Source organism: Alligator sinensis, unplaced genomic scaffold, assembly GCF_000455745.1.
Source record: "Alligator sinensis unplaced genomic scaffold, ASM45574v1 scaffold63_1, whole genome shotgun sequence".
Lineage (NCBI taxonomy): Eukaryota > Metazoa > Chordata > Crocodylia > Alligatoridae > Alligator > Alligator sinensis.
The window spans coordinates 86,123-107,984 of NW_005842811.1; the positions used below are offsets into that span (position 1 = coordinate 86,123).

The 21,862-nt window shown below is 40.1% G+C and overlaps 1 protein-coding gene across 14 annotated transcripts in view; it reads left to right on the forward strand.

The window, feature by feature from the left end:
- Nucleotides 1–21,862, forward strand: part of TUT4 (terminal uridylyl transferase 4) — an 89,524-nt gene that overhangs the window by 51,251 nt on the left and 16,411 nt on the right. For all 14 annotated transcript variants that reach the window (XM_025191343.1, XM_025191346.1, XM_014525445.2 and 11 more), the window contains 11 exons: nt 11,849–11,999; nt 12,594–12,680; nt 13,400–13,503; nt 13,904–13,961; nt 14,062–14,165; nt 14,764–14,853; nt 18,605–18,718; nt 20,224–20,301; nt 20,704–20,881; nt 21,196–21,243; nt 21,339–21,421. In XM_025191343.1, coding sequence (XP_025047128.1) covers nt 11,849–11,999; nt 12,594–12,680; nt 13,400–13,503; nt 13,904–13,961; nt 14,062–14,165; nt 14,764–14,853; nt 18,605–18,718; nt 20,224–20,301; nt 20,704–20,881; nt 21,196–21,243; nt 21,339–21,421 — 1,095 coding nt within the window. The remainder of the gene's footprint in view (nt 1–11,848; nt 12,000–12,593; nt 12,681–13,399; nt 13,504–13,903; nt 13,962–14,061; nt 14,166–14,763; nt 14,854–18,604; nt 18,719–20,223; nt 20,302–20,703; nt 20,882–21,195; nt 21,244–21,338; nt 21,422–21,862) is intronic.

A 21,862-nucleotide genomic window follows, 5' to 3' on the forward strand; every position in this document is an offset into this window, starting at 1 on the left:
TGGATTTGAGTAAATGCACTACTTGGCTGCAGAGTACATCACTTCACTTTGTGATAGAAATGCATCCTTGATTTCCAAACAGATGTATTGTTTTGTTACTGTCCCATTGCCTGTCATGAAAAGCCAATGTCTCTGTTTAACTGTACTTGCTCTCTCAGGACAGTTTAGTTTATAGACCAGTAAGAAGATAATGTGAGGGTATCGCCACGGGTTGAGAGAAGTTGTAACACGATGTTATCAGCACCATGATCCCTTTTCCTGAAAAATAATCAGGATTTGCCCTAGTGGGGGACATCATATGTGATCATTCCAGGTTATAGAAGTATTGACTGTTGGCAAATATCACTTAGATCTTACTAGAAGTACTGTTTATGCAGAGCCACTGCTGTGCCTGTGCTCACTCCTGAGGACTGCAGGGTTTGCCTCCACCATATTCCCTTCCTCTGGGAGAAGGAACAGCCATAAATTTGAGGGTAGAAATTTGTAGCCTTTCAGTGTAATAAAAGTCAAACAGCCCAGCTCGGGCATCATCTTGGCTGCCCAAACTGAGAGAAGATCCTGGTCTGCTTGCAGCCCTACAGAGCTGGCAGGCCTCCCTGGGTTAACTCCCAGGTGAGTTTTGCCATGGGAAGCTATTGAAGGGCACCCTTTGGCATTGGCCTTTGGCTGGGGATGGAGGTGAGGACTGAGGGTTATTCAGTTATTTCCTTCTTTTGGGTCTCTTGAATTTATATCCCTTGTATAAAGGGATATAAATGTTGTATTTGTTGGAGGGAGGGGGTACTGTTTACAGGGGTGTAGGTTGTAGCCGTGTTGGTCTAAGGACATAGGCAGACAAGGTTACTTGGGTGAATTTGATGTATTTTATTAGGCCAACCCAAATAGTTGGAGAATAGTTATTAAGCAAGTTTTCGAGTTCAAAAACCCTTCGTCAGGCTAAGGAAGTTTCAGCAGTTGGTCAGCAGGGGTATTATTTATGCATTTTAAAGGCCAGCTGTAGGCCAAGGTGGGTATGGGATTAGGAGGGACGTTGGGAGAGAAGGGGAGGATCTCCTTTGCATGGGAGGGAGGGGCAGGAGAGAGTGGGTGGCATAAGAGAAAATGGGAAGAGGTTTTTATATATAGGGCACATCTGCACATGATATTAATGCTTCTGAATAAACTCTGGCACAGTTTACGCCAGAGTTTATTACTCCCAGGTGCAGCACTTACACATGCACCTAGGACCACAGCACGTTGAGCCTGTGCGGTTGAGCCCTGGCTGGCAGAGGGCCCAGGGGGGTTAGCTTGCCAGCCCAGAGCTGCTCCATCCTGGCTTAGTGTGTTGTGGAGGGGCTGGCTGGGGCACGAGGGTGCTATAGTGCAGCTAGCTGGCAGGCAGCCCTGCACTGTAGGACCCTTGTGCCCCTGCCAGCCTTGGCCATTGTCTACACATGTTTTGCAGCACACTAAATAACTCTGCCAGAGGATAGTATTTGTCCCAGACAGTACCATCCTACAGCAGAGCTGTTTAGTTTACTGTGACCTAATAGTGCCGCACATGTAGACAGTGACACTTTACTGCAGAGCTAATTAGTCAGCTGCAGTAAAGCATACATGTAGATGCCTCCATAGATGTTAGTGTGGTTGGGATGGACCAGAGGATTTGCGTTCCTGCGTAATAGCTGTGGTAGTAGGAGTAGGTAGCTGGAGTGGAGTGAAGCTCTAAAATGTTGGGGTGTCATTTGGGGAGTCTGCCATTTATCTGTGGGTTGTTATAATTTATTGTAAGCTACTCTGAGCCTTTCCGGGGGGAAGGAATATGAAGTGAAATAATAAATGGATAAGCAGAGCAAAGACCTGCCAATATAGTGGTCAGAGATTTGCAGACCTTCTGTTGCTGATTAGATGTTTGGGAGCAAATTGATAGTAATCAGTTTTCATCAAGCCAAAATCCTAGAGTTCTCAGAGACAAAAGTCCTGGTCACGAACATGATCACTGACTCCGGTTTGATCAGATCTCTTTATTTTGGCTGTCACTGGAGGAATTAAATTGAAGTTCAGGGAAACTGGTCCTTTAATTCTGAAAAACTGTATAAGAGCACTATGATTTCTGCAGCGTCTTCATTAATACATTCCTAAAGAATTGTGTTTTGTCATGCTCCCTCTTAATTATCCTCTTCCGTTGGCATGCTGACTTTTCTACCGTGTATCTCAGTATGCCTCATAACATGGCATTTGTGGGGATAATATTGCATGTTATGGAACTGAAGGTTTTAATGGAATAGAACTGGTGTGACTGATAGCTATGCAGTAGAGATATATATTTTTTCCTGATTATGATAATTGAAAATATTTGGGATCGCTGCTTGCTGTTTTGTTGTGGTTGAAAAGTCCAGTTTGTTAAAGGGATACTTTTAACTTTAAAATCTTTTTTGGAACTATATATATCTAAATCTATTTTAATCAGTGATTTTTTTTTTTTGATTTTTTTTTTAATGTTGGCTAGTCACGATAGGCAAATTGAACTGAAATAAGTTGAGAGACAAGCTGTGATCATTTGTGTACTTAAATATTGTCAGATGCTGAGACCTATGAATAAAGGATTCCTTACCTTCCCCATTGCATACATTAAAATAAATTAATTTCTGAAGTTACCAGACTTAAAACTGAATCTCAGAACCATAGAGTTGTAAGGGACTTCAAAGGTTATTTAGTCTTAACACTTTGCATAAATACAGGACATGTTATACCTAAACCACCCCAGGCAAATACTTGTCCAGCTTCTCCTTGAAAACCTGCTATGAAGGAGATTTCACATCTTCTCTGGGCATCTTGTTCCATTGCTCCTCTGTTCTTATTGAGGAAGTAGTTTTATGCGTGTTTAAAAAAAATCTAACTCTACTTTTCTGCAATTTAAACCTTTTGAATTTTTGTTCCCATTTCCCTGGCCTCCTTGATTACTTTTATCTTCTGGTAGAATTTCTGAGCTCTGGTGTGATACCCATATCTACAGTTTTGCTGACAGTACAGAAACAAAGCACAAAAATGACAAAAGAGAAACCCAAGTGTTCTGACTGCACGGTTGCTACTGAGCCACCGAAACAGGGAAACCTGTGGTTTCACAACATTGTCAAAGCAATGAAACACCTGTACTGGCAAGCCACGAAGAGCAGCTCAGCGACGCCAAGGCCTCTTAGAAGTAAGCTGCAATCTGTAAATTTGTCTCCAGGAGCCTAACCTGAAAAGATACAATACAGATTTGCCTCCAGGAGCCTAACCTGAAAAGGTCAGAGGTGAAAAGGGTATCTGACCACAATGCAGTACAAAATAAAGTCAGAACCAAACCACACTAACCACAAAATGTTCTAGCGCTTAGCCAATCCCAGTAAAGTTCCCAGGAGTTCAAATGACTCAAGAAGGATGGAGTTGTTGCTCTAACACAGGTTCATTCAAAGCTGCAGTTTCTTGCGCATGGCGGTGTATGCTAGAGGAAGGTGAAGAAGGTTCAAAACCCAATTTGTAGGCCACACGTGCAGTCCAAACCCTGGCACAAGCCAAAGAAACTCAGGTTGAACAAGATGAAGGAAACAGGCTGATGTGCTTCTATGACTATCTTCATGATAATGCCAAGCAAGCAAACCTTTTAAAGAGCCTGTGCCAAAAGGAGGACCAATCACAGTTAATTAATCTTGTGACTTTCTTTTGAGACTTTAAAAAGTGACTTTCTTTTGAGACAAAATTTGTGCTAGCAGTTAGTAAAAAGTGGGATAGCAGGAGCAATTACAGCAAAGGGTAAAAACCAGAAATGCGAACTGAACATTCCTAAATTAGTTCCACTACTGTTACAGACGTGTTGTAAATTAGTCTGTGATCGAATGGAAGACCAACAGGCAACCATGCGATTGGAGCATAAGAATCAGTAATTGTGCTCCCAGTTAAAATCTCAAGAAATCAAAGCTGAACCACTTCCCTCATACAATGCAGATTTAGACCCAGTAGCGGCCTCAGCACCAGTACAAGGTATAAAGTTGGAAACCGCTTTTGTTCCAGATGGCATGCAAGCACCTGAAGCACCCCCTCCAGCTAGGTATATGGTAGAAGAGAGGTCCTTTAAGGATTCAGAAATAGAAGAAAGCCAAACACTGTAAACGAAAACCAGATGAGCCCTTGCTCACCTGGGTAGGTAGAGTAACATATTCCTGCTTGGGAGACAATTTTACAAAACGAGAGTTTCGAACTCTTCTGTGGAAAATTCGTGGAGGTGGCAATATGTTAAACCTTCCAGATAACCCCCAATGGGATAAACGAGCATTGAGTCCAGGAATATAGCTTGCAATTTATTTGTCCCTTGAAGGTGAACCTTTGTCGGAAGGGTGGTAGAATACCAAAGAAAACTGCTGTTATTCTATTATTGGTTTATCAACAAAAGCAATAAGAAATGAAGCGCGAGGGAGACGTGACTGGGCCTCAGACACGGAACGTGTTTCTCAACTTCCGTTAGCTTGCCAGTTGATTAAAAAACATGCGCCTAAGCAAATCGTGTTAATTCATGCGTTATCGAGACTAGCAGATGACGCAACCTTAATCAAAGCATGCAGAAAAATCCAGGATTTTTTTTAAGAACATCCCAAACGAGGACAAGTAAATCGGGTAGAAGTAGATCAAGTCACCCAAAGTCAGCAGACGAATTTTCGTAGCCGTGGAGGATCCCGTGGCGTAAGCAGAGGAAGAGGTGGAGGATCCGGATGGACTCCTCGTGCCTTTAATCAACTAGGAAGTAGAAAAGGGTTTAAACAAAGTGTATGGCAATGGTGTCAACTAAATACACCAGATTTAATAGGACCTGAAAAGACAACCACCCAGCTTGTGGCTGAAGCATACAAGCGGGGTTAGAGGCCAGAGAATTAGGGATGCCCAGGCCCTCGCGATTCGGGTTTTGGTGATCAATCCGAATCACCATTTGTGAGTACCTTGGGAGAGCCAAGATCACCATTAGATAATCAACCATGGGAAATAGTAGTGACAAATAAAAAGAACATTCCAGTGCTAATTGACACAGGAAGCCAAATAACAATTTTACCTATAAAAATCCAACCAACAGGTCAAACCATTACATACATGGGAGTGACAGGCTCAACAAAACTTCCTCAATTTCAAGGAAATTTACTAATAGCAGGAGAAGAAAAATTATGTAAATACTGTTATCACCCAGGCAAATCAGGAATTTTAAGTATTGATTGCATGCCTGCCAATTAGTGAAGTTCAATAGAACGTTCAATATTAGAGGATCAAAGATTTACTATTACGCTCAATAAACCTAGAACTGTTGTATATACTAAACAGTTTTACTTAGCTCCTGAGAAGCGAAATTTCATAGAAATTTGGAAAGAAGGTCTTTTACAAAATAATGTCCTAGAACCTTGTATCGGTAGACACAACAGTCCTGTTTTTTGTGTGCCAAAAAAGGACACCAAATTCAGAGTAGTAATGGACCTAAAGAAAGTAAACATGAATACAGTATTGTATAGCGCAGCAGGGCAACCTGATCGAAGAAAAATGTTAGCAGAATTGCAAAAAGAGTTACTAAACCATTCTTAGATAGTAATATTAGATGTAGCTGACATGTTCTATTCAATTCCTTTGAAAGATCCAAAAGGGATAACGGCAATCACTGTAGGAGCTCAGCAATATAAGTTTAAAGTTTTGCCCATGGGTTGGCACAATAGTCCAGCCTTTGCTCAGCAAGCAGTACCAAACATTCTTAGAAATTACCCTGGTGTATTTGTATACATTGACGATATTGGAATACTGTCACCTTCCAAGGAACAAGCTGAAGTGCAAAAGCTAGAAATAATCCATTTATTAGAAAACAAAAGATTTAAAGTAAAACCCTCTAAAATTCAGGAACCCTCGCAGGAAGGAACAATATTGGGAACAAAGCTAACACCCCAAAGTTTTTCTCCCAATAAACAACTTGTTTTAAAAATTCAAAACTTTGAGGTTCCTCAAACCTTAAAACAAGCTAGAGGATATTTAGACCTATTAAATCAACTGAAAACCTTCGTACCAGGACTAGCTAGTCATTTAAGTCCTATGCGAGCTCGTGTTAGGAAAAACTAGAAACCTACACCAGAAGCTCAAAGAAAGCTGGAAATATGTGTCCAAAATATAAAAAGCTTGCTAAAAGCTCCAGTACGGATTCATAATCCTGTACCAAAAGAACCTATTAAAATTCACTTATCTCATGAATTAGAAAATTAGGCCTGGATGACGAAACAAAAGACAGCTAGTAGCATGTAACTCTGGTACCTACACTTCCAATAAACTGTCCGTAGATTTAGTCACATTACAATTTAAGACATTGCTTAATGCGTTAGAAGCAGTTAATTATGGAACAATAATGTGTGCTGTGTTAGTGCAGGAGCTCTAACTTGGCTTGTTGATGCAAGTGTTCGAATTGAGTTAATTCCTGTCAAATAGACAGTACTGTTAGAACGTTGTCTTACTTTGTTACGAAACCAGATATCAATTCGAAAGGAAAAAGAAAGTCTAGTAGAATTTCAGATCAAGAAAGCATTAAACCTACCATGTTTTATTTTGAAGAAACAAAAGACAATCCGTGGTTATCGTCTGATGGATCCAAACAGGGAGCTCAGTGCAAGGGAACCATTTATTGTGAACAGTGTAAAGCCAGCTTTGAGACCTTGCCAGAAAATAGATCAGCACAAAAAGGAGAATTATGAGGTGTAAAACTAGCTTTAACTCATGCTGAATGGAAGCACCCCGATGATCCAGTTAAACTGGGAATGGATTCAATGTTTGTGTTTACTATGGCTACAAATGTAAATGACCAAAATACTCAATCTTTGCTAGAAAAAGGAAATAGAGCTCTTTCAGAAATCTGGAAAGACATCATGGCGATAGTTACCAAATTAAGAAGTCCAATACATATCAAACATGTATCTGCTCATCAGAAGGATACACCTAAAGGACATCAACGAGCAGATCAACAAGCTACCGCTTGGGGAGCAGAAATACACCCAGATGATTCAAAAGAAGAAATAGAGATAATACAGTGGCATACTGCTCTTGGCCATGTCAGTAGCAAAGCACTATACCAAATAGCTGTAGACAATAATATCTTAGTTACTAGACAACAGATAGAAAAATTAGTATTAAAATGTGAGAAGTGCAGCAAATACAAGTTTATCCCTAGTCATAAACAGCAGCAGTTAGAAGTTTATAACCCACAAAATTTTCAAGCTAATAAAGTATGACAAATAGATCATATCAGACCTTTAGAAGGCTGCAAAAGGTATCATTATACCCTTACCGTGGTAAATTTAGGAACAAGGAAAATTACAATAGTTCCCCAGAATAAGTTAACTACAGCCGCTACAAAGATAGGTATCCAAACAGTATGTAGATATTGAAAAAACCCTAAAGAAATCCAGTCAGACAATAGTTCAGCATTCACATCCAATAAAATACAAACTTGGGTAGCAGAACAATGCCCAAAAGCACAATGGAAATTTCATATCCCCTATCATCCTCAATCAGCTAGAGTGATTGAATGAACAAATGGAATAATTAAAGCTCAAATTAAATTACTGAATCAAGGAAAATTTACTAATTGGCAAATTTGGGTACCCCAAATAATGCAGTCAATAAATAACCGAGGGGACACGCCAAAACAAAACTTAAAAGCAATCAAATAACCAAAATGGAAAACAGGCGACCCTGTCCTAGTTAAATAGCCTAACAGTCCAGAACCTAAACCTGCTACGGTTCAGGTCCTGTTGAATCCCAGTACGGTGAAAATAAAATTTCATGATGGGCGAAAATATACAGTTCCAATTTCATGGTGTTGTAGTCAAAAGTAATGAGAAGCGAGTCTTCCTTTTATATTTTTCAGATTCATTTTAATTAGCGTCACCCAAGAAAACTCATCACCTACCTGTGATTTCAATGCAACCATTTACATCCATTCCTATGAGACACCATTAGTGCTACTTAACCAAACACACTCTAATAGAAGATCAAAATGGGTAGATAATTGTAGTACAATCTATGAGTGCGAAATCTGGGTTTATTGTAATTGCGATAAAGGGCAAGTAAAAGCCTATAATATGTCTAAATTACAAAATGTATATTTGTCAAATAAAGAAAACTGGACCAAATTAATGATTAACAGTACTTGCAATTTACAAAACATTACTGGAAAAGGTTTAACACTTCCCTGAAATCTATATGCCTGTCCAGGCTATTTTATAAAAAAAAACAAGTTTCCCTCTTAAAAATGACAGGTGGTATGTGGTCATTTCAATATTGGAACTGGACCCGAAATTTGCTCAACTTAGATAATAACACTGATGAAAACGGTTGTCCATGGTTTAATTTTAGTCTCAATAAGTTAGTATCTTGTTAGCGTTCACCTTATCCAGTTAATTGACAAGTTACAAATTTTACTGATGGAACAGGTTATTTTTTACGTGCTATCCAGCCGTTATATGACATGGAAACATGGGAACGTTCAAAAACCATATCACACCCATTTGTAGGATGTTTCGATGTTGCCCAAGATAGCCTCAATGTTTCTCAGTGTGGTTATCCTGACATTAACGCCTATTGGAATAGTTCCAAACGAAGCTCACCTTAGATAATAGAAAATTGTTCTATTATTTAACAACAAGTGGCTTCACGCATCATCAGGAATTCAAGTTTTCACATTAAACCCAGCTTATATTACTAAACAAGAAAGACATTTATTCTTAATACCAAACAGCAGTTGGCTTGATCCAATAGACAACTGTAATATTACATGTTTCAACAAATTAAACGCCTCTGTTCGTAATAATTATACTCAGTTACACACATTACCTCTATTTGCGGTATTACCAATCGGACCCACGCAACCTGTATATCAAATTACAAAACGTTACCCAGCTACTATTGATCCACCATGGAAAATTACTTTAACCATTAATTGTTATAAAACTCATAACAGACATTCTCTAGAGCAAAAATTCCAGTCGCAGCAAAATATACTAAATACGAAATTATTACGTGCCATTGTAACTCATACAGATAATTTAGAAAATTTAGTGTCTCGACAAGTAAAAGTTTCTTTACATCATTTAAATCTAACTCATGCTACTACAAAAGCCTTATCCAATTTTCTTTTAACTCATAAATGTACAGAAGTCCTTATAAATTTTACCATCAGAGAGCGTTTGTTAGCTCATGTATTTAGTGAAACAAAACTACCACAGGTAGAATTCTGCAGTCCGCCATTAGAGCAGATAGAAGAATCAAAATCCGTAATTACCACGCGATGCGCACTTCCTACAATGACAGTGTGTAAAAAGCTTATACCTGCTTTAATAACTAACCCAGTATTTGTAGTATGCTTAAATAAAACTAGTACAAGCAGTGTGAAAACAACGATAGATTACATTTTCAGAACTGTGTAAAAAAGTCAGTATGGTTCTTAAATAAAGCATTAGTGATTCACAAAGTTATTCCATGTCAAATAGAATTTACAAACAGAACGACCTATGGTATTTATCAGTTTCACGATCAAACAATTGTTTGTGAACAAAATAAGTGTGTACAGATCAATGGCAGATATTTGTTAAATTCTTCAGGACCATATAAATATGTTTTGAGATGTAAAACACATTATACAGTCCACCTCAATGATTATAAAAAATTTACTGTACAAATATTGTTACAGCAATTGGATCGCTTGTCAACTTAAATGGGCCATACTATGAGAAAAATACAAATAATTAACAATCAACTTCAAATTTAGATTGATGATGGCCGTATTTTAAAATATCGGATCAATTCCGTACAAATCCACCAAGAATTCGCTATATTCCTGCATGGCAACAAGCTTTCGTAGACATTGCCCACTGATTTTATCCATTATTTGCTGCAACTCGTAATGCTGTTGTTACTAACTTAAATAATTCTGCGAAGATCACTAGCAGAGTTGCACATCTTCTGTGGGCAGCAGGAGATTAGGTTTGGATTTTGTTGATTGGAGGAGTTTACATTAGACTTCGAATTGGACTCTATCCTTTTCTGAGAGAAATGTATCCCTATTGTCAAAGATATCATCGAGTCTCCGTAAAGTCAACCACCGTTATCAAGCTACGATGAATACTCACGATCAGTCTTATCTCAGTATAACCACTTCCAAAGTACTGAGCAACTCCACCACCTACCTTTTTATTATTATTACTAGTTATTTTAACTTTTCTAATTATTCAGCTTCAAGACCTATTACATCAATATTTAATTCCTAAATGAACTTCAATTATTCATCAACCATTTTATAGAACTAGTGTATTATTAGTTTAAGCTTGTTGTTGTTGTTGTTTTAAACCAGTGTTATAAACGTATTATTATTACATATTTTTATGTAGTATTGTCTAGAATTTATATTTTATTGTAGTTACATATGTAAAACTACTAGTCTTTCCCGTTTAATTTTTCATCATATCTTAGTTATAAGATTTATGTTAATCTATAAAGTAAATGGTGCTTAGAAACAGCCGCTACGCCTAATGCTACCAGAATTAGCAACACCGTTGCATCTGTGCCAACAGCAGTAATGAGCTCTAAAGTGTAAATTCACCGTAGTCATTCTGACCATTTTAGGAATATTATTCCTAATCAAATAAAATATTCCTCTGAATCCCCTCATATTCATGATGTGAATGTTTAAACTTGCTTAGGACCTGTGGGACGTTCAAAAGTTATTTTGGCAAATTTATTCACAAAAAGAAGGGGATGTGATACCCATATCTACAGTTTTGCTGCCAGTACAGAAACAAAGCACAAAAATGACAAAAGAGAAACCCAAGTGTTCTGACTGCACGGTTGCTACTGAGCCACCGAAACAGGGAAGCGTGGTTTCACAACATTGTCAAAGCAATGAAACACCTGTACTGGCAAACCACGAAGAGCAGCTCAGCGACGCCAAGGCCTCTTAGAAGTAAGCTGCAATCTGCAAATTTGTCTCCAGGAGCCTAACCTGAAAAGATACAATATAGATTTGCCTCCAGGAGCCTAACCTGAAAAGATCAGAGATGAAAAGGGTATCTCACCACAATGCGGTACAAAATAAAGTCGGAATCAAACCACACTAACCACAAAATGTTCTAGCGCTTAGCCAATCCCAGTAAAAGTTAATCCAAATGTGGTCCTAAATTCCACTTAGATGCGAATAAATTTGAGCCGAAATTTGAGCAAGGTGTGCAGATCTTCAGGTTCTCATAGAAGCATACTGCTGGGGGAACAAATAATCTAGAAGCTTTGCGAGTAGTGCACGACCGACGGCTTAGCTGATGTGCTCCAGGCATCATCTTTAAGGGTGCTTTAGAAATTGCGCATAAGAAGTAACAAGGCTTGAGCATGCTGTATTGGATTTTGAGAGTATACTCTGGTTATTCCTTCCTTCCTTAAATAAACAAAAACTTGCTTCAAAGATCTGCGTGTCTATCTCACCAACTGCTGCAGCTTCCTGAGCCTGACGAAGGGTTTTTGAACCCGAAAGCTTGCTTAATAACTATTCTCCAACCATTTGAGTTGGTCTAATAAAAGATATCAAATTCACCCAAGGAACCTTGTCTGCCTATATCTCAAAATAAGGTATACTGCTCAACCCATTACGGGTACGACATCTGGGACCTGAAGGTGATATGTCAAAGGGTGCTCCTGTATTGTGCTCTGTATGAACACTGTCCTTGCTCACCCTACAAATGCTCTTGGTTGCACCAAACTTGTATGGAAATAGTATTGGAATGTATGGAAATACTGTAAATTAAGAGTTTAATTTATTTATTTCATTGAATAGCCTCCAACTATAGTATGCAGCATCTGCAAACGGGATGGCCATTCCAAAAATGACTGCCCAGAGGATTTTAAGAAAATTGATCTAAAACCACTACCACCAATGACAGAGAGATTTCGGGAAATACTTGATCTAGTGTGCAAGAGATGCTTTGGTAAGTACTCCGTTACTGTTGGGACAGTTGGGACTTTTTTTATTGTGCTACAAGTCGTAATTTCTATAGAGCGAACTTCTGTTTCCATAAACGTAGGTAATAGCTCTGCTGATTTCAGCAGAAGGACATTAAGTTACATCCACATCCTTGAAAATAGAAATTACCCCGTGTTTGTATTTTCTTGTCATGCTGTTTGATTTCAGTAGAAATTCCAGTCTAGAATTTTATCCCAGAATAAGTTCGAGGAAGAACTTTCATCTCGAGTTTTTCACTGGTTTTGGAGATAAGTGGCTTGTGTTCTTAAGGCGTTCACTCTGCTCAGTAAAGTTGCCTCAGTGTTTGCTTGATTCTGCTGTTTCTTTTTAGGAAAAGTCCCCTCTGATTGGTTTTGTCTGAGTAATAGCAGCAGGCTCAAGCCCCAAAATAGAATGCTCTCAGCACTGACTAATACAAAAAAGTTCAGAAATACATTTTACTAACTATTCATAGAGAAATAGTGTTAGGAAATACTTGAGTCTGTGAAATGATGATATTTTGGTGTAAAAAAATTAGCAGAACATTACGTCATACTTTTTCTCCTGTTTTTTCCCCTAGATGAATTATCACCTCCTTTATCTGAGCAACAAAACAGAGAACAAATTCTGGCAAGTTTGGAAAGATTTATTCGAAAGGAATATAATGGTATGTAATTAATATCAGGTACAATATACAATTTGCTGTTAAAATGCCAGTAGTCTGGAAAATATCACTGTGCTCCACCTTACTTATTTGTCCTGTTTAAGATTAAAATGTCTCTATTTGTTGTGTATCCATAAATAAACCTGCAGCTAGTTAAGCTTGATCTTGAGCCCTCTGCGCTTTTTCTTTTGCTTTGTAATGGTGCTAGCATGAAGGAGACCTGCGGTGGTGTAAATGATATAACAGTTGGCATCCTGACCTCAGCACAGGGGGCATGCAAGGCCAGGAAAAGTGCATGTTTGACCTATTTAAAAAAAAGTATTTGTGTGTATTCAAAAACAGATCAATCAAAGCCAGCGCCGCATTGTACGATAATAAAACAATTAAGCGCATGTCGAAATTAATATTTAATTAGCAAATCTCTAATGCACTGGGCTAACAAAAAATCACTTGTGTTTTAATTCCTTATCTACTGCACGTACAAATTAATGTAATGTCCTAGCTTCCTCTGTTTATCTAAAAGAAAGTCTTGGAGGTATCCAGTAAAAACTAATTTTAAAGCCCCTTTAGCGTATTGCAGAAAATTGATTCCCAGCCTCCTGCCTCAGTGAAGCAAGTCACTATAATAAGCAGTTATTAAAAAAAAATAAATAAATAAAGTTAAACAAATGAGCAAAATCAACAACTCTCCTGTGACACTTTCTATCTATTCTTTTGGCTAGACAAGGCTAGACTTTGCTTATTTGGCTCTTCAAAAAATGGATTTGGATTCCGGGACAGTGACCTGGATATCTGCATGACTTTGGAAGGCCATGAAAATGCAGAGGTGAGAGGTTGTTTTTTTTTTTTTAATGTTTCACAATGTACAACGTATACTCTTAAAATGAAGACAGGTTTATGTTTCACTTCCTACTCAGGTAGGTAGGCTGTGAATTTACAGTGTGCCACCTACACTACGGCAGCACCCCACTGGAGCACTCTTTGGGCACGTTAGGTGTGATGTCACTTATTCTGCTTTTTGCCTTGCACAGACACTCACTTGCAGTGAGCATTAAAGGCTCACATGGGGAATTAGTGCAGAGTGACCAGTGGCTTACTGTGCACTCTGTTGCTTGTGGGGACAAAGCTTTGCTCCATGAAATAAAGTATTTGGTATTAAGCTTGTTTATTAGGATAGGATCTATAGTTAATAGCTCAGACTTTGCTACTTTTTTTTTTTTCCCTAGAAACTAAATTGTAAAGAAATTATTGAAGGTTTGGCAAAAATCCTTAAGAAGCATCCAGGTATGTGGTTTAAGTGTGTTTTGCATGGTGATTACAGGTATTTATTTGTACATTTAATATTTATGGGCATGTTTTATGTACTGAAGTCTTGCCTCTTCAGGTTTAAGAAACATCTTGCCTATAACAACAGCCAAAGTGCCTATAGTAAAATTTGAACACCGACGGAGCGGCTTAGAGGGAGACATCAGTTTATACAATACACTGGTGAGTATCAGTTTCCATAAAGACAAATTGCACTCTTTTCTGGGTTATTCTATACAGACAGTAAACTAAGAAGTCTAAACAGTTAAAGGGACTCAGAAGTTAACTGGGGCAGTATTTCTGAGTCAGAAGTGATAATGATGTATCATTGTTTTAAATATTTTAATCAACTAGGTCCAAATTCTCAGCCCAGCTCCTAGCTCAACTAGCTAGGCAGAAATGGAGCTGTTATTGCTGTATTCCCCATGGTCCTTTTGCCAGCACGATCCCTGTGTGGCTCCCAAGTTCCTGACTTGCATCGTACTGCTGTTCCTTTTAAAGCCTCTGCATGAGCAGAGGTGGAGACAGGATCTGTCCTAGAGTGATGTCACGTTTGAACTGATTACTCTGCTGGTATTTTCAGGTGATACGTTTTACTAAATGCTGATCTAAATTTAACCTTCAGTTGTGTTTATGCAACCCCTGTGGAATGATGCATGAGTCTTAAGTGAGCAGAGACTCTACCGCACTCAAAATTTGGCTCCTTATAATCCTTGTGTCTGAATTGCAAACTAAACTGAGAACTATTTTCTAACTCTTGTCTGACTCCTTTTTTTTCCAGGCACAGCACAACACAAGAATGCTGGCTACATACGCAGCTATTGATCCTAGAGTACAATACTTGGGTTATACAATGAAAGTTTTTGCTAAGGTAATAGCAAATGAAAACATGGCTCTTATCCCTGTTTGTATGAAACTATGCTCCCTGCTAGATGGTCCGTGTCCTGAAAAAACTCACGTGTGCTAGTGCCTAAGAAAACAAGCAGAACCTTTCTTAAGCTGCTGATGTCCTGAGTGGCCACGTATATTGACATAGTCAAGTCTTAGAAACAAATTCTGACCCCAGAAATGTATGTTATTTCCTTTGAAGCCAGTCATGTTACAGACATGTATTCCAGTGTAGAAGCTGGCCTTTAATGCCTTCTGCTGGCTGGTTAACTGTGTTTGTTTCTTGGAAAGCTGATATTCCAAAAAAGTCATTTCTTGAGCTCAAGCCAGTTGCAATTACAGAAAGCTTAACAAGTTGTGGCTCAGAATGCACTAGTGCATCCAGCTGATAAATTTTACATCTAAAGAAAGCTGCTTGTTTCTCTCTCTCGTAATCTTGTAATGAAGCATAATAGTAACTGTTCTGTGCAGTGAGATTTTTGGAAATAAACAGTAAATGATTTGGTACACAGCCAGCTCATTACTATTCTCCACCATTTAATTGGCTCTATTAATGTATTTTAATGGAAACACTAATGGGATATATATTTTATTACTGATATAAAGCTGTACTGCAGTATCAGCAGCTACTGTGCTGTATTCCAGTGGGGTACCATAAAATCTGCTTCTGACTTCGCTCCAGAATGTGTTCCAGGATCCACTGTATTTTACCAGTATCAATAATGAATTTCCCAAGAGGGGGACTGGACAGTCTAGTTACATTTTTAAAAGACCCCATGATTGGGCGGGGGAGGAGAGGAGATTCCTGACTTCCTTTGGCTAGGATTTTCCTCTAGTGGCCTTCTACAAATCACTCGGAACGTTTTAACTAAGTGTTTCTGTCTATAAAAACTGGGATAAAAGTTTTGATATATTAATAAACAAAATATTTAGATTAGGATTGTCCAACTTCTAGGCAGCTGGGGGTCGCAAACCTGGGGTCCCAGCCCTAGGGGTCACTCACCATGTAGGTGGCACCCACCCTGTAGCCCCAATCTCATACAAAGCCACTCTCCCTGCTGTGTGGACACAGCTCTCCTCCTCCTCCATTCCTCCCCAGGGCAGCACAGGCAGCCCAGCTCCATGCTGCTGCAGAAGTAACACCCCCTCCCGCCTGCATATGGTGCCCACCTGCTGTGCAAGCCACCCAGGTCTTTTCTTGACTACTGAGCAGCATGGCCCCCTTCTCTGCTGCATGCACAGCTTGGGTACCCCAAACCCTTCCTGCTACTCTTCCCTGCTCCCCAAGAGTGGAGGCAAGAAGTAGAAGCTGGAGGAGGGAAAGGAAGCCCAAAGAACCCTGCTGCTGGGGCAGGGAGTGGTGCCAGGGTGGAAGCCAATGTGCCATATGCTAACCTTTCAGGGTACTGCATACAGCCTGCAGACCACCAGTTTAGACAGTGCTGTCTTAGATTCATATTACAGATATTGCTGTGGTAATTGCTAGGAGTGCACTGACAAAGGCTTAATTTTTTTTCGGCCAATACCAATGACCGATTATTAACCAGCCATATTGGCCAACACTGACCTGATTCCCAATATGCAACCCAGCAGCTTGGAGAGTAGCATCCAGCTGGTCTGTGAGGAAGGAAGGGCATGGAGGGGGCACATTGAGGCCCCCATGGTGAGGGAGGGAGTGGGGCTGAGGCAGGGGCAGGCACTGCCCAGCTCAGGCAGAGCATGGGAAGGAGCCGTGGGTGGCTCATCTGGACGGGGCAGAGGGCATGGCTCCCACTGCTACATACACCCCAGAGAAGGCATGAGGGACATGTTTCCCCCTGGATTTGAGTACGGGGAAGGGCAGGCTGCAGGCTCAGGTCCAGGGGCTGTGCTGGCCTCTTCCCAGCAGGGGCTGGGTTGGGGCTGCACTTGGGGTGGGCGGTGGTGCTGCAAAGGTGGGCTACAGCCACCCCAAAATCTGCTGTAGCCACTGCCTGCCCTAAGTGCAGCCCCAGCTCAGACCCACTACCAGGAAGAGGCCAGTGCAGCCCCTGGTCCTCACCCCATGCACAAATCCAGGGGGCACCTGCCCCCCATGCCTTCCCATACAGCAGCAGGAGCTGCCCCCCAGATAAGCCACCTGTGGCTCCATCCTGTGCCCTGCCTTGGAGGCAGCACCTGCCCTTGCCCCTTTTCCAAACCCAGCTCCACTCCCTCCCTCACTGTGGGGACCTCAGTGTGCGCCCCCCGCCACCTGTTTCCCCCCACAGACTTAACAGCTGGACGCTGATCTCCATGCTGCCAGGCTTCACTCCTAGCCGCGTGCATGCTGCGGCTGCACACGTGCACTGAGCATTTATCAGTGATGTTATGGGCCACATCAGCCAGAAAGGCCGGTTGCCAACGATGTCAATTTTCCTTTTATCGGTGTCGATACGGTATGGACCAATGTATCAGTGCACCTCTAGTAAGTGCATTAACGTGTGTACACTTTTATATCAAAGTAAACTGCCAATAAGTTGTTTTGTATCCTAACCAGGGGGAACGAGTTTAAGGGTCCATGCATTTGCCCTGCATTTCCTAATGTTGGAGGCCATTGTTAGCACTTGAGTTCAGATATTAGTAGCAAGAAATACTGCTGCTGTTTTTCTATAGCAGACTTAAAAAAAAATCTTCCATTTTGGTACCAGTTACTACATAATCAAAAGTTTGGGTTTTTAAATACAATTACAAATATTTATATTTTAAAAAATGTCTTGAAAGTAACTATAGGATATTAAATATGGTGATTTTAACTGGATGTCCTTATCTGTACTATTAATAACACTAAGTTTGATATTCTTCAAGTTTGAATGTGGTAGTTCCCTTTGTTTAAGGTTTGCTTTTTGTATTTCACACAGACTGAAAAAGGAGAGTAAGCTTCTGGTTTCATCTCTTGGGATGTTATGCCCTTGCCCAGGGCTGTCCAATGTCCAACTTCTAAACCCCTGGGGGCTGCACCAGAGGCACCACCCAGACACTGCCCCATGCTACACTGCACACAAGTGCACCTCCCTCCTCCCTACTGCACCATGCGGATGCGATTTCTCCCCTAGTCCCTATCTCTCTTCTCCCCCTTCCCTCTCCCTAGGGTATAGGGAGAAAGCTGCAGCCAGAGGGGGGAGCCTAGAGACAGCCCGGGAGAATAGCAGCCAGGTGAGCGCCTGAGGCTGCAGATGAACAGTTCATAGGTCACAAAGGCTGCCAGTTGGATAGCCCTACCTTAGCCTAATGCTGTGAAGTATAAGCTGGAAATGATACTAGAAAATCATTTCATATAAAAAAAAAAAATTCATTACAGTTAAAACAAACAAACAAACCCAAATGAAATGTGAAAAAAATCCCAAAACCATCTCTGTTAGCATAAATTCAGGAAAACTGTTTTTATAAGGCTGAAATTGTGAATGTAAATAGACTTATCTGTTAGAAACTGTGCAGAACTCGAGAGAACATTTATAAAAATTTTGTACCTTAGTACTGGGAAGACATATCTCCATGAGATCATTGCAGGTTTATGGATTGGTCAGATCTTATTCCTGGACTTCTTGACAGCTATCACAGGATGTGTGGACATGTACTTTTTTAGACTTTGTGAAGTAGTTATGAAACATTTTTTTTTGCTAATGCTTAAGTCTTTGTTCAGTGCCATAGTTATTATTAAATATCTGGTGGCTTAATTTTTATTCAGTAAATCCTTTAAAATATGTTTTTTTCAGCGCTGTGACATCGGAGATGCGTCGAGGGGAAGTTTGTCTTCATATGCCTATATTCTTATGGTGTTGTACTTTCTACAACAAAGAAACCCACCAGTTATCCCAGTTCTTCAGGAGGTAGGTTTTTCGGGAAGCAGTAATGGAAGAAATTATATTCCCTTTTCTAAATGAAATACAAGATCCCCTGGTCCTGTGGGTTAGAGCAGGGGTTCTCAGCCTCTGGCCCGTGGGCCAGATCTTGCCCCCAGAGCCGTCATCTATCCCCACAGGTCCAAAAATTTGGCAGTGGAGGAGCAGTAGCTGCTCCCATGCTGCCAAATTTCTGGACCCATGGGAAGTCCCAGGGGCCAGATAGCACGGCCCTGTGCACTAGATCAGGTGTGCAGGATGGCACAGGGCCCAATCTGGGCACACAGGACTAGTGTGGGTGGTGCCAGGGCCTGATCTCAGTGGACAGGGCCCAATCTTGGGGTGCAGAGTCAGGCAAAGGCAGTGTGGAGCTTGATTCAGGCCCAATCCTGCCACTTGAGGCCCAAACAGCTTGCTTACAGACCAGCCCAATACTTATCTTGCCTGTGGACTGAAGGTTGAGCACCACTGGGTTAGCAAGACAATTGAAAATGCTGGGTTGCTTTTCATCATCCTTTTCCTAAATTCTGCTTTGTAGTATAGATCAGATTTGTTGAGAAAACCGCAAGAAAACCAGGAGTGTATATTGTATCTAGTTTGTGCTGTTGCATTCACTGTCTTGGGGTTTGGTTATAGGGAAAAGGAAAGGAATCAGTCAGAAAGGATGCATGGTGATGTAATTAGGAGCTGGGAGCTCGACACCCCTGGGTTCCAAGTCCAGCTCTGCCATTGATTTGCTGTATAGCTTCAGGCAATGTAAGTGCTTTGACTCAACTTCTCATCTGTCAAAGAAGGGAGAAGTTTACCTGCCTTCCTGATGAGATGCTGACAAAAGAATTAACTGGAAAATATTTATGCAGCACTTTGTAATTAGTGTTTTCTAAGTGCTGAGAATTGTTCTAATAAAATAATATATATACCTCCATTGCACCTCAAGTTGGAATGAACTACGCTGACGCAAACACCTTCCTTTCCTTGCATGTAATCTAGTTCTGAGAATTATCCCTGCCTGCCTTTTCTGTTCACTGCATGCAAAAGTTTGAGCTACTCCAGTTGATTCTGGAGACAGCTGTTGCCTGGCTACTTCTTGGAGTGCATTTAAGTTGCAGTCAGATCTTTCCTTCATATAAATGAAATTATGCTCAAAATAAGTAGGTCTGCTATGGTCTGCTTAACTTGAGTTTTAGTGAAGAGGGAGCAGCAGCTGGTTGCAACCAGATGGAATGACTTTGTGCATTTCTTCATAGTTATAAAGAAAAGAAAAGTAAAATACCAAAATATTTGATATAGGAGTAGGATTGCCTGCATTCAGGTATATTCAAATGGCATCGGAATATTTTCTTTGTGCTTCCATGTAAACATATCAAACTACAGCTGAAATAAAAATCTGTTTTGAAATGTATCGTAACGAGCTGTTTTACAACTGGTTTACATTTACTTGAACCCAAGGTGCCACTGACTAATGGAAATGTAACTGTTCTTCTATTCTGCAGATATTTGATGGAAAACAGATTCCACAGAGAATGGTTGATGGGTGGAATGCCTTTTTTTTTGATGACATGGAAGAACTGGTAATATTCTAATTCCAAAGTATTCACTAAATCATCAGTCTTGTCTACATGGGGAAGTTTTGCCAGCTACGCTAGTACAAGTTTAGTAGTATAGTTAAGTTGTTATAATTATTTCAACATAACTTTCCATTATTCTGAAATAAATGGCTTTGGGGAGGGGCAGGTTTAGCTTAAACGCCTTCCAGAGTGACAAGCTGAACAAGGAAAGAACTCTGTTCCACCAGCATAAGAGTGCAGCACTGGGAGTTAAATCATTATAACTACAGAGGTTAAAATTGACACCTTAATTTATATAGTTGTAACTGTCCCATGTAGACAAGTTCCTACTTACGATATAGCTTAGGGGCGGGAAAGTACTTTGTTGGTTGTACCTGTATAAACTGTGTCTTAAATTGCATGTAGAAAAAGCGTTTGCCTTCTCTTGGAAAGAACACTGAATCACTAGGAGAACTCTGGTTAGGGTTGCTGCGATTCTACACTGAAGAATTTGACTTCAAGGAATATGTGATCAGCATTCGGCAGAAGAAACTATTAACCACCTTTGAGAAACAGTGGACCTCCAAATGCATTGCCATTGAAGGTACTTTATTGGATTTCTCTTCTGTTACCTAGCAAGAGAAGAACACAGTTGTTTAAGGGATCTCTTCTGGTGATACACTGGATCTTATGGCAAACCCTGGTTAATGCTTCTGAGAATTCAGTTTGCCAGTACACACATGGGAAAATAGACTCCTAACTTTAAATATAACTGTAACCCAAAATTATCTTATCCCATCTATGCTATGAGTATACTTACCATAGGACTATCAACATGGAAATATATTCATAAAATGCAAGAGAATTTTGCATTGTAATATTTTATAAACTCCTACATATTTTTCCTCCTTTATACAGATCCTTTTGACTTGAATCATAATCTTGGCGCTGGAGTCTCCAGAAAAAGTAAGATCTCAATGCCTGCTGCTGAACTTGTACTCAGCAATTTTTACAGCAAGGTGCCTTTCTATTTTCCAATGATTTTGTCCTTTCTTCAACAGTGACCAATTTCATAATGAAGGCATTTATCAATGGGCGAAAACTGTTTGGTACCCCATTTTATCCAGCAGTGGGAAGAGAAGCTGTAAGTTCACATAGTTTGTTGTACAGAACTTGTACATGTTTTCCTTTCTCTGTCCATCAAAATGGGGCACTCAGAGCAAACTGTTGTACTTTCCTGCTCACTTTCATAGCAATAAGACATACAATGAGATTAATAATATATACAACTCAACATAAGGCTAAATACCAAGCAAAGTATAGTACTGGAAGCAGAATTACAGTCCTGTAGGCATTTTCATCATTCTTGGAAAGTGGGCTATATTTGTATCAGGGTCCTTGTGAAAGCAGGTGTTACCTTGGCAGCTTCCCAGGAACATTTGGGTTGTGATGCGATTTAAATTTAAATCTATTTGAGAAGAGCGGGAAGTTAGTATTGTCTGTATTTTATTTGATTAAAACTCCAGAGCTGGGGTTAGTATGGAGGAGTCCTTTTATATGCCCATCTAGACCCAACTGCCTCTGC